The sequence below is a fragment of the Oncorhynchus masou genome, chromosome 22 (assembly GCF_036934945.1).
Source record: "Oncorhynchus masou masou isolate Uvic2021 chromosome 22, UVic_Omas_1.1, whole genome shotgun sequence".
In the NCBI taxonomy this organism is placed as follows: domain Eukaryota; kingdom Metazoa; phylum Chordata; class Actinopteri; order Salmoniformes; family Salmonidae; genus Oncorhynchus; species Oncorhynchus masou.
Genome location: NC_088233.1, coordinates 44,913,155 through 44,929,265, shown reverse-complemented (window position 1 = coordinate 44,929,265; position 16,111 = coordinate 44,913,155). Strand labels below are relative to the sequence as shown.

Below are 16,111 nucleotides of genomic sequence, written 5' to 3'. Positions count from 1 at the left end.
GCACGGCACGGCCAGGTCTCTGACCTCCTGTCTCCATTCATTGAAAGCGGGCTCCTGAATCCTCCTGTGGTTGGCTGGTGCAGTAAAAACATACTACATATATACTGTATATATTTCCTTATTTTTTTATACATTTTTTTTTGCTACCTCTTGGGCCGCCCAGGGGCTTCAGCCCCAGTAAGCCCCTGCATTAATCCGACCCTGATCATGGGGTCATTCAGTCTTTTCAAGGTCAGCTGCTTTCTGATCTCCAGTCAGCACGGGTGCTTGATTGATCGGGTTTCCCTAGGCGAAAGGGAATAAACAGAAAAGTAAACATTTTGAATGTGATATACTCCATGTAAATGGTGCGTTTGGAATAGTAAAAGCATTGTATTTGAACATATAGTCTTGCCAGTATATAACCTTACCCAGAACGTCACATATGTCAGGCCATTCTTTCTGCTTCTCCAGGGTTTCCTTATATGACATGTAAAAACAAAGTCACACCAGCTGAGAGAATACAGTACATGAGTCAAGTTTACAAGCAAGACCTCTGTAAATTCACAGAACCTATGACTAGATGGATACGTTAACATTCCGAGCTGATTTTAACTCACTGGTTACATACCATAGTGGAGAACAATGTCTAGCATGTGGACATGGAAACACCCAACAGGGTCGCACCCTGGTGATCTTTCTAGTTAACCCGACCTCAGTGCCTTAGCAACACCATCATGACCTCAGAGCAGCCCACCTTGGCTGCTTCCTGCATGAAGGTCCACTTCTTCTGACAGATCCGCTCCACCCAGGCTCTGCTCGCAATCAAAGAATAGGCCATTTCATATGAACCGGCCCTAACAGTTTCAGCAAGGAAAATTAAGCTATGCAGCTCCATGGTTTTAAAAACTCCTTAAAACACAACAATGGTGAATACAACTCAAAGATTGTGTTTCTATGAACTTCTGGATTCATCACAAATCATTGTGAAGACATGTATCTCTAACTGAATATTTGTCTGTTATTACTTGACCAAATGAAATGCAGGTCTACACCTATTTGTTTTAAGGTGATTTGTTAACAGTGTCATGATCAATGTGATTAAACAACACAATTGTTTACAGTTTAAGTGTGTCATTTTCCTCAGATTGCAGTACACTAATTTTACCCAGCAATAGTGGGTAGTCATTTCTGCTGTTGGTGTTGTGTGGAGAAGCTCCCACGCTCCAGCAGTCTCCACATTCTCCACCAGATCGGCTTTAGCTGCCAGAGTCAGTGGCGTCTCTCCCCCCATTGCTGTTCTCTCCTCCAGCGTTAGCCCATGTGAAGCTACTAGAACAATTCAAAAGGTCATGGCAGAAATTCCTGGGCTTAATGCCTGACCAACCATTATGATGCAAGGGTGCCATCCTGACTGGCAAATGTCTATTGCCATCTAGATTGGTTGAGCCAGACAGGGGAGGGGCTCAATCTGGTGGAATCCAGGCTACCAAATTGGGTAGGTATTTTAATGTATGGAACAAACTGCAGGGCTTTGTTGACGTAAACAAAGTATAGTACCTTGTTGGTACTATAAAATGTTTTGTAAATCAATTGGAACTACTTGGTGCCAGTGTATAACTATGAGTCAATTATCATGGGCTGTTTATCATAAATATGGCACACTTACATATGTCATCATTGTGTGTTTTAAGCCTGCTCTCAGTTATGTTTGGCTTGAATCCCACCATTCATGTCATCAGAGATCAAGCTCATAGATACAATGGATTATTCTCTTTTGTGGCATGTGTGTGAGTCCGTGCAGACAACAGGCCTCTAAAGTTCAGTATCTTATAAATTGCTATTAGCTTCTTGTGTCTGTAACCACATAGCAGTGGGTACTTGGTTCTGAAGTGTGGATTATCCCAGTAGTAGAGGCAGCCGGCCACAACAGAGCTGTTAGATTACCATGGCTTTTGAGGAGCCATCATTGGTATTTGGTGTTTTATTAGGATCCCCATTAGATGTTGCGAAAACATCAGCTACTGTTCCTGGGGTATACACAAAACTCGAAACATGACATTACAGAACACAGCTCAATGACAGACAGAACTACATACATCTTTTAAATCGTGCCACGTACTCCAGACTTAGATCACCCATCAGAACCATTCAAACTCCAAGCTTTATAACAGTATTCTACAATAACAATTACCTTAGCAGAGCTGTCAAATCTGACCAGACCAGTTCAGAGTTTCTACTGTTTATATTAACAATATTGACTTGTCTGTAAAAAATTGTAACCTGCACTTGTATGCCAATGATACTGTTGTGTATGTTATTGCCCCCACAGTTGACCAGGCTCTTTCTGAACTAGAGTCTGCCTTCATTGTTTTACAAAAAAACTTAGTTGACTTTAAATTAATACCGAATGCAGGTAAAACTAAGTATATGTTCTCTAGACTGCATTAAAATAAGTCTGATGATTTAAGCATATGCACCATATTGATCGTGTCCGTGCTTACACATATCTGGGCATCTGGATAGATGAAAAGCTGTCTTTTAAAAAGCATATTGATGAGTTAGTGAAGAAACTGAGAATAACAATGGGCTTCTTTTATAGGAACAGGTGCTGTCTCTCGTTCAATAGTAGAAAGCAGATTATTCAGTTGACGTTCCTATTGGTCCTAGACTATGGAGACGTCATGCGTATGAACACAGCTGCCACTTCATTAAAGCCATTAGATGCAGTTTATCACAGCGCACTGCACTTTATTATGGGCCGACAATTTTTTAAACTCACCACTGCATTCTCAACCAAAAAGTTGGTTGGACCTCTTTGATGTCACATAGATTGATACTTTGCTATGTTTTCATTTAGAAAGCCATTTTACCATTAGTCTCACTGTACATAACATCATTGTTAAACTTTAGACATACGAGTTACCAAACCTGGTCTCATGTATAGTTAACTCTGGAAATTCTTTTGGTCTGTACTGAATTACAGAAATCAGCGTTTAGTTTTCTTGTACCTTATTTGTGGAACAATCTGCAAAATGTTCTTAAATGTGATGTTCCGGTGCCTCTAGGGCAATTCAGAAAGATGATTGAGGTCCTTATTAATGATGAACGTGTTTGTCTTTATTGACTGTGTTTTTCTTTCTGCTTGCATTTTGTATTTATATTCTGATGTGTATTTTCTGTAAATTTAAGGCTCATCTATAAAAGAGACATTGGTCTCAGTATGACACCCTGATAAAATAAAGATAAAATACTCATTCTGGATTTTGAAGTGTAGGCCAATGGAACCCTATCCGGCTGCGCGCGTGTGCCATCCTGCGCCATCGTGCATAAATGTATCTTGTCCCCCCACATCCAAACGCGATCACGACACGCAGGTTAAAATATTTTAAAAACTCTGAACCAATTATATTCATTTGGGGACAGGTCGAAAAGATTTAAAAACATTAAACATTTACGGCATTTAAGCTAGTTAGCTTGCACTTACTAGCTAATTTGTCCTATTTATCTAGCTTGCTGTTGCTAGCTAATTTGTCCTGGGATACAAACATTGAATTGTTATTTTACTTGACATGCACAAGGTCCTCCCTCTCCTCCGCCAATTAATCCACACATAAAACGGTCAACCGAATCGTTTCTAGTCATCTCTCTTCCGTCCAGGCTTTTTCTTCTCTTGACTTTATATTACGATTGGCAACTTCCATAAATTAGGTGCATTACCACCACTGAGCTCGTTCGTTCGTCTTTCAGTCACACTTTAAACCAATGAGAAGACGTGACGCGAGCGTTGCTTGGAGGATAGTGGTTCAATTGGTTTGTTTTTTGCAACTAATTTGCCAATCTCATCATGTTGTGTGTCATACCCCCATTGTAATTGGTCCCTGAACTAGGAGGCCATTTTGAAATATATAAAAGCCTCAATTTATCTCTCTGAAAACTTTAATAAAGGCCAAATAATTTATTCGGGTGCCAATTTTTTTAAATAGACATCACATGTGTGGTCAACTCTATAAATGATTGCAAAGATAAACATTGTGTAGTGCTACCTGATAACTACCGCACTAATACCAATTATAAGATATATTGCTACCATTCATTTCAAATGAATTAACGTTCAAAGATTGTAATGCTGATTTCGCAAGGGATGGACCCCACTTGGACTCTGGTAACCTTTGTGGGCAGAGACATTTCATTGGTTACATTTTAGCAGAGATCACATGGACGTTACCATGGCAGCGACCAAGCACTTGCTGCACAAACAGCAGTCGGTTGCGGTTGAAAATACACAGGGAAATAAAATCTAGCGTGCTTCTATCCAGCTTGCTTATCGACTTTTTGAGAGTAACTGGCAACAAAAATAAAGTAAATTCAAAATCCACTCACTTTTACTGACGCTTAAAAACATTTTTTTCCCCTACTGCTGTCAGCGGCTAACTAGCTACGTGTCATGTCCGAAGAAGACGAAGAAACGTCGGGGCTCAACGGGATTGATGATGAACAAAATGTGAAAAAAGAGGGGATAGGTCCTGAAGCACAATTAGATGAATCTCAGGTTGAAAGCAACACCACTGAACACCCGCTTCCAGATGTACAAGATTGCGATGCTGGAGTAAAAACTGAAACTGGCGAGCTGGTGGGGGAAACGGTACACAAGTCAACTTTTTTGACATCAGGTGAAGAGGACACAGTGGAGGCGACAGCTCAAGCGGACCTTCCTGATGAAAGCATGCAAGATGGAGAATCACCAAAGAAAACAACCTTTTCTAATGAAGTTGGGAACTCAACAGCCACTGGTAAGAAAGAGGATTTACAAAGTATCACAATAATTATAGACCACAATAGTTTCATGATAGGAAGGGCATTTGTAGGAAGGGCATTTGTCTGCTTTATCATATTATGTGTTGGACATGTTGTTTATCTTCTCTATTGTAGTGAAGATCATGCTGATGCCGGAGGGACACATGATGACGATGGCCTTTGCAATTGGGCTGACCGTCAAGGAGTTGAAGTATCACTTCGCAACTGAGCTGAAAGTGCCATCAGAACTCATACAGATTTCTCAGAGCGGTAAGCCTTTCAACTAACTGCTAAGGCCTTGACTTTCTTTGTTTATGCGTTATGATTTAGGTCTTTCTCCATCCAGGTAGGATGGTAGAGGACCATAGGACCCTGATAGAGCTGGGAGTGCAGCCTCATGGCACCATCCAGTTGGAGATGACCTCGTCTGACCCTGAAAACCATCCCATCCGTCCTGTCAAGCCCCAGCAGGACTACAACATGCCTGACGTAATCACTGTCCGTGTCCAGACAGGTATTTTTTTACTAGTCTTTCTCTACCAGTCTTCTGGGAGACAATACCATACTTTTGCAGGGCCAGCATTCATGGATGATAGTCATATGTGTTGCATCCTTTATCTGTATATTTCAGTCTCCCCCCCTTGCTCTCATGCTCTCCCAGAGACAGAGACATTCCAGGATGTGGTGGTGGAGATTGAGAGGGTCACCCATAGGAAGGCTTTCCTGGGAGGCTACAGACACAAGGCCACAGAGACCGAGTACCACCATGCAGCTGTACAGACCATAGCTAAGAGGAAACCCATTAAGGGGGAAGGGACCTTCAGCCGCGATACACAGGTACATACACACACACTATTGGTGAGCGATTAACTGACATTTGTTATATTTAATTTTTTTAAACAACTAATTGACTGATGGCGGTTCAATTATTTGAATTCCATTTAGTTCAGTTTGTTTCTGTTTGCTCAATGCACAGTTTCCTTAGATATACACTACATAACCAAAAAACATTTCTGTATGGACGTCGCTTTGTGCAAGGGGGCATTGTCATGCTGAAACAGGAAAGAGCCTTCCCCAAACTGTTGCCACAAAGTTGGAAGCACAGAATCGTCTGGAATGTCATTGTATGCTGTAGCATTAAGATTTCAACCCACATAGTGCATTTAATGTGTAAAAAGTTTGAAACCAAAATCAAAACAGTATTATTTTTTGCACCTGGAGCTGCATAAGGTATGCGAACAACCAAATGTTCTCCTTCAGACAGTGACGGTGAAGAGCCAGTCCCAGCAGTGCACCAACAGCACATCCACCCAGATGACCAAGATCGGCTGCTACGTGTCCAACATGGAGGACAAGCTCATCTCCCCTGGCTCCTACATCACTGCCGCCCAGTACCATAGCAAGAGACTGAGAGCTGTACGTCCTCTGAACTATACATAGACAGACAGAGCTGCCTTTGTATCTCTGTGCTCACACCTTTACCCCCACCTATAGGTGATTACTCTGCAGATGTACATGCGGCGCTGGCAGGCCAAGCGGATGACGGACCAGCTGAGGCAGGACAGGGAGCTGCGTCTGGCCTGGATGGAGAGAGAGGGGAGGAGGAAGAGGGAGGAGAAAGAGGAGCAGATCAAGGCTGAGTACCACAGGAGGATGAACCCCCAGTGCAGGGATGACTTTGCCCTGCTCTACAGTGCCCTGGAGAGTAAGCAGGGACCACCCTCTGCTGCTCATATATATGTGTGTGTGTGTGTGTGACAGGAGGTTGGTGGCACCTTATTGGGGAGGACAGGCTTGTGTTAATGACTGGAGCAGAATAGGTGAAATGGCATCAAACACATGGTTTCCATATCATTCCATTCGCTCCGTTTCAGCCATTATTATGAGCTGTCCTCACCTCAGCACCCTCCACTGGTTTGTGTGTGCATGAGTGGACTTGTTTAACTATTCTTGTGGGGACCAGAAGTCCCGACAAGAATCGTAAACAAACAAACATTTTACCAACTGGGGACATTTTGTTAGTCCTCACGAGGTCAAATGCTATTTCTAGGGGGTTTAGGGTTAAGGTTAGAATTCAAATTATGTTAAGGGTTAGGTTTTGGGGTTGGGGCCGGATGTGATACAGCCTGGAATCGAACCAGGGACTGTAGGGACGCCTCTTGCACTGAGATGCAGTGCCTTAGACAACTGTGCCAATCGGGTTAAGGTTAGGGTAAGTGAACGGGTTAGAGAAAATAGGTTTTTGAATGGGACTGAATTGTGTGTCTCCACGAGGTTAGCTGTACAAGACTGTGTGTGTGTGTGTTTAAATCCTCTGTATGTGTTTGTAACAGAGTGGAGGAAAGAGGAGGTAGAGCACATCGATGCCACTCTGGATGGTGCTGAGAGGAAGGCTGCTCTGTGTGCGCTACTGGAGCAGGAGAGCCAGCTCATTGCCTCCATCGGACGCCATCGCATCGCCGCCGGAGAGAGGAATTACGACAAGGCCGTGCAGTCCTTCCTTGAGAAGGTCAAAGGTCCCCTCTATTCTCTCCCACTGCTCTGGGATATGTGCAGTGTCCCATAAATTCTCTCCCAAAGTTTTCCATAGCATTGTATAGACAATGCAGGCTCTCAGTTTCAATTAAAACATTTGACCAAACAATATATTATTTTTGTATTTGCCAGTGTGCTGCCCCTAAGAGGTGGCGTGCATTCGATGGGAAGATAACCCAGGTGGACACCCAGTACACCATCAGAGCCAGGGAGCTGAGAGATCTGTACTCCAGCATCAACCTGCACTACCTCAACCAGGAGGAGAGGCTTGACGTGCTGCTCACACTCAAACACACCGTCAAGGTGGGAACACTTACCCTCAACCCATACTGACTGAAAAGATATATTAATCTTGAGTTGTTTTTAGATATGAAATATACATACTGATTGATTGTGAATTGACAATTGGCCATTGTTTTCTATGAGGATTCTTTAATTTGTGAATCATAAAAATGCTTCATAATTGTACAGGAGCACGACTGCAAGCTGACCCAGAACATTGTGGAGTTGATTGACAGGGAGGCGGACCTCCTGATGAGGGGGGTAAAGGAGACCAATCTGGAGGGGCTGAGGAAGAGAATCTCCACCCTCTTCCTCCAATACATCAAAACCCCCACCTTTAACCCTGAGGTGGCCAAACTGCTCAAGGTACATTACATGGCCAGAAGTATGTGGACACCTGTTCTACAAACATCTCATTCCAAAATCATGGGCATTAATATGGAGTTGGTCCCCCTTTGATAAACAGCCTCCACTCTTCTGGGAAGGCTTTCCACTAGATGTTGGAATATTGCTGCGGGGACTTGCTTCCATTCAGCCACAAGAGCATTAGTGAGGTTGGGCACTGGTGTTTGGCGATTAGGCCTGGCTCGCAGTCGACGTTCCAATTCATCCTGAAGGTGTTCGATGGGGTTGAGGTCAGGGCTCTGTGCAGGCCAGTCAAGTTCTTCCACACCTATCGACAAACCATTTCTGTATGGACCTCGCTTTGTGCACGGGGGCATTGTCATGCTGAAACAGGAAAGGGCCTTCCCCAAACTGTTGCCACAAAGTTGGAAGTACAGAATCATCTAGAATGTCATTGTATGCTTTAGCGTTAAGATTTCCCTTCACTGAGGGAGCTGTACAGTGGGCACTATGCATTCGGGCAGGTAGCGTTCTTTTGGCATCCTCCAAACCCAGATTCGTCCATCGGACTGCCAGATGGTGAATTCATTCCCCCGGCATGATTCATCACTCCAGACAACACATTTCCACTGCTCCAGAGTCCAATGGCGGCGAGCTGTACACCACTCCAGCCGATGCTTGGTATTGCGAATGGTGATCTTAGGTTTGTATGCGGCTGCTCGGCTATGGAAACCAATTTCATGAAGCTCCCAACTAACAGTTATTGTGATGACGTTGCTTCCAGAGGCAGTTTGGGACTTGGTAGTGAGTGTCAGCACTCGGCGGGTCCTGTTCTGTGAGCTTGTGTGGCCTACCACTTCGCGGCTGAGCCGTTGTTCCTCCTAGATGTTTCCACTTCACAATAACAGCGCTTCCAGGTGGCCGGGGCAGCTCTAGCAGGGCAGAAATTTGACAATCTGGCATGTTGGCAAGGTGGCATCTGATGACCGTGCCATGTTGAAAATCACTGAGCTCTTTAGTAAGTTCTACTGTCAATCAAATCAAATCAAATATACTTATATAGCCCTTCGTACATCAGCTGATATCTCAAAGTGCTGTACAGAAACCCAGCCTAAAACCCCAAACAGCAAGCAATGCAGGTGTAGAAGCACGGTGGCTAGGAAAAACTCCCTAGAAAGGCCAAAACCTAGGAAGAAACCTAGAGAGGAACCAGGCTATGTGGGGTGGCCAGTCCTCTTCTGGCTGTGCCGGGTGGAGATTATAACAGAACATGGCCAAGATGTTCAAATGTTCATAAATGACCAGCATGGTCCAATAATAATAAGGCAGAACAGTTGAAACTGGAGCAGCAGCACGGCCAGGTGGACTGGGGACAGCAAGGAGTCATCATGTCAGGTAGTCCTGAGGCATGGTCCTAGGGCTCAGGTCCTCCGAGAGAGAGAAAGAAAGAGAGAATTAGAGAGAGCACACTTAAATTCACACAGGACACCAAATAGGACAGGAGAAGTACTCCAGATATAACAAACTGACCCTAGCCCCCCGACACAAACTACTGCAGCATAAATACTGGAGGCTGAGACAGGAGGGGTCAGGAGACACTGTGGCCCCATCCGAGGACACCCCCGGACAGGGCCAAACATGAAGGATATAACCCCACCCACTTTGCCAAAGCACAGCCCCCACACCACTAGAGGGATATCTTTAACCACCAACTTACCATCCTGAGACAAGGCCGAGTATTGCCCACAAAGATCTCCAGACAGGAAGATCACATCAGTGACTCAACCCACTCAAGTGACGCACCCCTTCCAGGGACGATATGAAAGAGCCAGTGACTCAACCCCTGCAATAGGGTTAGAGGCAGAGAATCCCAGTGGAAAGAGGGGAACCGGCCAGGCAGAGACAGCAAGGGCGGTTCGTTGCTCCAGAGCCTTTCCGTTCACCTTCCCACTCCTGGGCCAGACTACACTCAATCATATGACCCACTGAAGAGATGAGTCTTCAGTAAAGACTTAAATGTTGAGACTGAGTTTGCATCTCTTACATGGGTAGGCAGACCATTCCATAAAAAATGGAGCTCTATAGGAGAAAGCCCTGCCTCCAGCTGTTTGCTTGGAAATCCTAGGGACAATTAGGAGGCCTGCGTCTTGTGACCGTAGAGTACGTGTAGGTATGTACGGCAGGACCAAATCAGAGAGATAGGTAGGAGCAAGCCCATGTAATGCTTTGTAGATTAGCAGTAAAACCTTGAAATCAGCCCTTGCCTTGACAGGAAGCCAGTGTAGGGAGGCTAGCACTGGAGTAATATGATCAATTGTTTTGGTTCTAGTCAGGATTTTAGCAGCCGTATTTAGCACTAACTGAAGTTTATTTAGTGCTTTATCCAGGTAGCCGGAAAGTAGAGCATTGGAGTAGTCTAACCTAGAAGTGACAAAAGCATGGATTAATTTTTCGGACATGCATCATTTTCGGACAGAAAGTTTCTGATTTTTGCAATGTTACGTAGATGGAAAAAAGCTGTCCTTGAAATGGTCTTGATATGTACTTAAAACGAGAGATCAGGGTCCAGAGTAACGCCGAGGTCCTTCACAGTTTTATTTGAGACGACTGTACAACCATTAAGATTGTCAGATTCAACAGAAGATCTCTTTGTTTCTTGGGACCTAGAACAAGCATCTCTGTTTTGTCCGAGTTTAAAAGTAGAACGTTTGCAGCCATCCACTTCCTTATGTCTGAAACACATGCTTCTAGCGAGGGCAATTTTGGGGCTTCATGTTTCATTGAAATGTACGCTGTATGTCATCCGCATAGCAGTGAAAGTTAACATTATGTTTTCGAATGACATCCCCAAGAGGTAAATATATATAGTGAAAACAATAGTGGTCCTAAAACGGAACCTTGAGGAACACCGAAATTTACAGTTGATTTGTCAGAGGACAAACCATTCACAGAGACAAACTGATATCTTTCCGACAGATAAGATCTAAACCAGGCCAGAACTTGTCCGTGTAGACCAATTTGGGTTTCCAATCTCTCCAAAAGAATGTGGTGATCAATGGTATCAAAAGCAGCACTAAGGTCTAGGAGCACGAGGCCAGATGCAGAGCCTCGGTCTGATGCCATTAAAAGGTCATTTACCACCTTCACAAGTGCAGTCTCAGTGCTATGATGGGGATTGTGCTATCAATGTTTGTCTATGGAGATTGCATGGCTGTGTGCTCGATTTTATACACCTGTCAGCAACGGTGTGGCTGAAATAGCCGAATCCACACATTTGAAGGGGTGTCCATATACTTTTGTAATTCGAGTGTACATATCTGAGACCGTATGGTGTATAGGTGTTATATGGTGTATTTTCTTGTCAATAAAATATAATTATTGAACCTTCCCACTGGGCACAGATGTCAATTCAACATCTATTCCACATTGGTTCAACGTCATTTCATTGAAATGACGTGGAAACAATGGTGATTTAACCAGTGTGCGCCCAGTGAATTCAATTAGGCCAATTAAGAAAACGGTATTATTCTGACCTTCACCCTCCTCTCCATCCCCCTCATTCCTCCTTCAGGTCCCCCAGGACCCAGCCCAGTTGAGGAAGAACATCTACTTCTGCCGCGGCTGCAGCCGCTACCTGCTTTCCACTGACTTTGCACTTACGGCCAATGCTCGCGTGGTAGGCAAGTGTCGCAGTTGTTCGGAGCTGGACAACGAGGCTCGCCGTCGCGAGGACTTCTCCCACTACAAGACCATCCTCAGGAGGCTCCGCAAGACTGAGGCCCAGAGGAACAAAGAGGCCAAGATTACCTACCTGCTGCAGGTGTGTGTGTGTGTGTGTGTGTGTGTGTGTGTGAGTGTGTGAGTGTGTGAGTGTGTGAGTGAGTGAGTGACTGACTGACTGTGGTCGTGTGTATCTTACAGGAGCAGGACCTGCGGTACCTGGTAGATGTAGTGTGGGGGGCCCAGTCGGCCCTCAGCGCGTGGAGCGACATGCATGACTTGGTAATGGTGAGGTGGGATTGCCAGTGGGAGTGGAGTCCCTGGAACTGCATCCTGCTCACCAAGGGAGAAGCTGCAGCTCACATCAAAATGGAGAACACTGAGAAGGTAAACACACACACCCGCACACTTGAGGGTTTAAAATGAATTGCCTAGTTTCTCCGGCAGATTTTTTTAAACATAACCTATATTGAGAGATAGTATTAGAGTACCTGAGAGAGAAAAAATCAGTCTAGGCAATATAATATCATAGATTATGATACCAGTAGCTAGATGGGAGGAAAAGTCTAAAGTATCAACCCCTGTTGACCATGGACAGGCCTATGGAGTGGTGTTCATTCGGAATGTTAAACACAAACACACAGTGGCAAAGAAATACTTCTCCAAGATCCCCATCATGGCCAAATACCTCCAGGAAGTGGACTTGCAATCAGCCACCCACAGCAACCTGTTAGTCGCCAAGCCCATCAACACGGTGACAGCCAGGATCCTGACTACCATCCCACAAGCCGCGGGTGGCAAGGCCACGCAGTGAAGCCCTGTTCCTCCCTCTTTCCATCTCCGTCTGTCCCTTTCCCCTCTTCCTCACTATCTCTCTTGTATGTCAAATAGAAATAGTGTATTTGATGATCATTGAACTGGTTTGGCTTATGCAACTTTGAAATGGATGTCTGATTTCATGATAGAAGTGATGATATTAAATAAAACTGTAAAATACAATCTGAATGGATCTTTGTGTGCATGATCTTGGTAAGAATCTGGTACATACCTCAGTGCTAGATACAACAGTGTTACACTGGAAAACCAAAAGAAAAAAACCATTAAAAGGATCTTGGGTAAGGATTTTTACCAGCAATTCAGAATGTACAAAATCCAATGTGATAGTATACTATACCCACCTTACCAAACTGCTCACTTTCATGTGTGATAAACTTATCTTCTGGTCTGATTTAATAAATCCAGAAATTCATAAAGGAGTATTTATTACATTGTTTTTACATCACCTTGAACATTTAAAACCTTTGTGTTCATGTCTGTCCGTAATAAGTTATTGATGCACATTTCTTATGTTATCCAAATGATTAACAGTCAGGTGGCATAGGGTCATTCTCAGTGCTTTGTACTGTATGGTCAAAGACTACTAGCCTGATCTACGTGTAATTTCGCGAGATCAGGATGGTCATACCAGGCTAAAATACTACAATAGCAAAAAGACAATGTTCTCAGTACATACAGTGAGGTCCAAAATGATTGGCACCCTTGATAAAGATGAGCAAAAAAGACTAAAATAAATAATACAAATACTGAGCTATATTGTATGTTCAAAACAATGGGGAAATTATATTGTTTTATACTAGGGACAGACGTCAGCTCAATTTCTAGTTTTGGTTGAGTTGTAAAATGTGAATTCAACAAAACATTTCACCATCATTGGATTTAGGTAAAAAAAATTGGGTGAAAAAAATACTAAATTCTCTTATGTTGATGACTTTTTGCAAATACAATCAGTTTTCCACATTAATTCAACATATTCACATTGCATTTATTTTATTTTATTTATGACATGGAAACAACGTTGATCCATCCAGTTTTTGCCCAGTGAGATGTGGTGAATATGCTAAACTCTTAATACAAAACTTCAAACTGGTAACACTTGTAACGCAGCAAGTCTTATATTCAAAACCTTTTATTGTACATTCATTTGGTTTGGATACAACTTTCACCACACAACCATTGATCTTAAATATATCATTTTGATGTGAAATACCATGAGAACATTGATTTAATCACCAAAATATAATGACAACCAGTTAATCAAATAGCAAAAAAATGCCAGATACAGGTTTCAAAATGACCCTTTGAATTGAATATGCTACCGTACTGTCAAAATTGTAGGAAAATATATAAAAATGTATAATAATATATAATTCTATTCCATGTGTGATGATTGAAGACTATCACTATCATTGATGCAACAAAAATACATGTATTGTTCAGATATAATTACAACAGGTTTGTAGGCACTAGTTTGCATCAAGCCTGTCTTGAGAATTTGGCCATAGGTTCTCATCGACATCGCAGTAAATGTTTATTGTTCATGCATCTGATAAGAAAAACGAATCTAGTGCCTACTAAATGCAGTGCAGGTCGATCAGGACCTGATGCAGCTGCCGAAGTTGTGTTGTCAGACGGGCCAATTGCAGTGGCGTCGGACGGATCGGTTGTGGCGGCGTCGAACGGGCCAGTTGCAGTCAGACGGACCCGTTGTGGCGACGTCGGGACAGCCCAGTTGCAGCGGCGCCGGATGGACCAGCCCCAGCTTCGTCGGACAGGCCATTCCCCCTATCTCCCTTAATGGTTGATTATTGTTACAATGTCCGCTGGTCACTTGCATTGTGCAGATGATTACAGGTTTCGTCCCGTGTGGAATCATTGTGTGTGTATGTTACGGGTCTCGCCCCGGTGTATTTATTCAAGGTACTCTTCGCTCTTTTGTTTTGGTTTCAACCTTGTGTTTTGTATATGTGTTTGTTTGGTCTTCGTCCCCGGCACGCTGTAATTTGGGTCAATAAAAACCCAGATTACACATTCCTGCACCTGTCTCCCGATCCCTGTATACCAACATGACAGAGGGATACCTAGTCAGTTGTACAACTGAATGCATTCAACTGAAATGTGTCAGCAAATAGACTCTTACAAAATGATCATTTGACTCTACACATTACAGGGATATGCAATTGTATTAATCCTCCCAGCTTGGTTGGCTTTACTGCCACATCTCCATCCAAAAGGTTCATGTCACCTTGAAAGCCTTGTATTTTACACAAGTCAAGATACTCCGTTCTGTACTCCGTTCCGTTCTGTAAATGAAAGGTGATTGGCCATTTAATTACATATGTACAGGACTCACTCAGATAGTTAAGCCTCTTTGTCCTTTTCATGACACAAAGTCACAGACATTTACAGTGCAGATATTTTACCTTAACAGGGTGACACAACTTTAATTTTGTGAGGTGAGGGACATCACCTCCAAAGCCAAATGTATTTTTGAGGTGTGTGGTTATCTTTTCAAGAGGTGAAGAAAGTGTAATTCCCTACTAGACCTGTTCATTGAACTATCCTGGCTGAAAATACTTAATAATACAAAGATAAACTCTGTTTAATATTCTTTTAAATATTTTTTCAACCCTTAATTGAAAAGTTCGTAGGAGTCCAGTGTGGAATGGAATGAAAAATAGAAAGGCCAAGTGGTCATTCCACCTCTTCATTTCTTGCTTATAAACTATGTGAGAAAAGGTTAATTATGTCGGTTTCCAGGGTTACCCTTTAAATCAAGGACTCTAAAAAAGCCAAACACGGATAGAAATGACAACCCTTCCCACACAATAAGACAAACCAAACACTTTACCAAAGCGACTAATTTCCCTATTGTAAACAAGCCCAGTTTAATGGGAGGCTAGATTGGTGTCTAATGCTGTGCGTTATTAGTCTGTCTAATAACCTGGGGGTCAAAGTTTACAATGTCAATTGAGGTTACCATTTAACAACCCACTAAGAAGCTAGCTACAAATAAAGGTCCGGTGTTAAAGAACGAAGTAGGAATGTTCTGAAGGGAAAGAAGGCACATGTTTATCGGGTCTGTTTTTGTGACGATACAGTAGCACGTGGAAAGGCGTGAGAGTTTAAAAGAACACACAATGCTTCCTTGGGCTTTGGCAGAGGTGTCCATCTTCAAAAGATGAAATCTAATGGGTGATAATGTTCAGTAAATAAAGATTTGCTATGCAGACACATGCACACCCACATCATGTCAGAGATGCCTGATAAACATTGAAATGAATCTAGTCGCGCGCATGTTGATTTTGTTCAACCACACCAGAAGCGATCAGGACAGCAGGTTGAAATAACAAAACAAACGCTGAACCAATTACATTACTTTGGGGACAGGTCAAAAATCATTAAATATGTATGGCAATTTATCTAGCTAGCTTGCTGTTGCTAGCTAATTTGTCCTGGGATATAAACATTGCGTTGTTATTTTACCTGAAATGCACAAGGTCCACTACTCCAACAATTCAACTTCAACTCCAACAACAACTCAAACAATATTCCACAGATCAAATGGTACACTGAATTCGTGCTCATCAACTCTCCTCCTTCCTTCAGGCTTATT

The 16,111-nt window shown here is 43.1% G+C and overlaps 1 protein-coding gene across 1 annotated transcript; it reads left to right on the top strand.

Moving 5' to 3' along the window:
* Window positions 1–4,426: 4,426 nt before the first annotated feature.
* On the top strand, window positions 4,427–12,824 carry iqub (IQ motif and ubiquitin domain containing). The gene is made up of 12 exons (XM_064929060.1): window positions 4,427–4,772; window positions 4,912–5,046; window positions 5,123–5,290; window positions 5,438–5,613; window positions 6,037–6,192; window positions 6,271–6,481; window positions 7,110–7,285; window positions 7,444–7,614; window positions 7,783–7,959; window positions 11,510–11,758; window positions 11,860–12,045; window positions 12,257–12,824. Exons 1-12 carry the CDS (start codon window positions 4,427–4,429, stop codon window positions 12,470–12,472), a joined length of 2,367 nt encoding a protein of 788 aa, XP_064785132.1. The 3' UTR covers window positions 12,473–12,824.
* Window positions 12,825–16,111: the final 3,287 nt, after the last annotated feature.

Excerpts from the sequence above, each read along its gene's own strand:
- iqub (XM_064929060.1), top strand. The coding sequence starts at position 4,427 with ATGTCCGAAGAAGACGAAGAAACGTCGGGGCTCAACGGGATTGATGAT. Across the intron at positions 6,193-6,270 it reads ATAGCAAGAGACTGAGAGCT|GTGATTACTCTGCAGATGTA; the intron begins GTACGTCCTCTG and ends CCCCACCTATAG. Across the intron at positions 7,960-11,509 it reads AGGTGGCCAAACTGCTCAAG|GTCCCCCAGGACCCAGCCCA; the intron begins GTACATTACATG and ends TTCCTCCTTCAG.